This window comes from Eimeria mitis, genomic scaffold (assembly GCF_000499745.2).
Source record: "Eimeria mitis Houghton genomic scaffold, Emh_scaff956, whole genome shotgun sequence".
Taxonomy (NCBI): Eukaryota; Apicomplexa; class Conoidasida; order Eucoccidiorida; family Eimeriidae; genus Eimeria; species Eimeria mitis.
This window is the reverse complement of record NW_013577057.1, coordinates 2,105-3,214: the sequence shown is the minus strand read 5'-3', so window position 1 is coordinate 3,214 and position 1,110 is coordinate 2,105. Positions and strand designations below refer to the sequence as shown.

At 57.3% G+C, this 1,110-nt stretch overlaps 1 protein-coding gene across 1 annotated transcript in view; it reads right to left on the bottom strand.

Moving 5' to 3' along the window:
• EMH_0026070 (uncharacterized protein) overlaps positions 1–1,110 on the bottom strand; it is a gene marked incomplete at both ends in the record, with an annotated part of 9,380 nt that overhangs the window by 6,388 nt on the left and 1,882 nt on the right. The window contains one exon of the mRNA XM_013502564.1: positions 938–1,096. Within this exon, the coding sequence (XP_013358018.1) occupies positions 938–1,096 (159 nt within the window). The remainder of the gene's footprint in view (positions 1–937; positions 1,097–1,110) is intronic.

Sequence of the window (1,110 nt, the reverse complement as noted above, 5' to 3'; positions counted from 1 at the left end):
CTGCTGCTGCTGGCGAGAGTGGGGCCCCCGCTGCGTGTGTTAATGGGCAGTATGAGCTGCTGCTGCTGCTCCTCGACAGCCCCCGCGCTTGAGTCTGCCGATGACAGCAGCAGCAGCAGCAATAGCAGCAGCAGCAGCAGCAGCAGCAGAAGCGGCGACCCTCTGGCTATCTATAAACCCATTTAGTCTTAATAATTATTAATTATATTAATTAATAAAATAAGCATAAAGCTATGCTCAGTAATAGCAGCTGCAGCACGTTAACATAATGCCAGCAGCAGCAGCAGCAGCAGCAACAGCAGCAGCAGCAGCAGCAGCAACAGCAGCAGCAGCAGCAACGACTCGGGGCCTCGTCTGTGTATTTCTGGTGTGCGGCTGAGGCTACAGTAGCCTCAACAGCAGCAACACCAATGCATGCTGCTACTAATAAATTTTATTCTTGCTTAGGTTGTTATACTCACACCAACAGCTGCTGCTGCTGCTGTCTCCGCTGCAGCAGCAGCAGCAGCAGGCCTCCGTGGGGCCCCCCGTCCCCTTTAGGCCCTTCATTTCTTTCCTCCACTGGCAGCAGCAGCCCGAGCGCTTAGCAGCAGCTGCTGCAGCAGCTGCAGCAGGCAAGGGGGCGCGACGGCGGTGCCGCAGGCAACCTTCGCTTCTGCTGCTGCTGCTCCTGCTGCAGCAGCAGCAGCACCAGCAGCAGCAGCAGAACAAACGTATCCCCTGTGTCTTGTGCCCAGGCAAGGGCTAGCAGCGTGTGGTGTTGAAGCAGCAGCAGCAGCAGCAGCAGCATCGACGCCTGCAGCAGCACGAAACAGAGCCAACACCAACAGCACCGACTGGAGCAGCAGCAGCAGCAGCAGCAGCAGCAGCACCAACTGAAGCAGCAGCAGCTGCTGCTGCTGCAGCAGCAGCAGTAGTGAAAATGGAGGCCCCATACCTTATGGAATGCTATGAGGACTGCCGGTCCCTCAAGTTTCAGCACGGTGTGTTGCTGCTGCTGCAGCTCCTGCTGCTGCTGCTGCAGCTGCTGCTGCTGCTGCCGCTGTAGATGCTGCTGCTGCTGCTGCTGTAGCTTTTGCTGCTGCTCCTCTTGCTGCTGCTGGTGTTTGT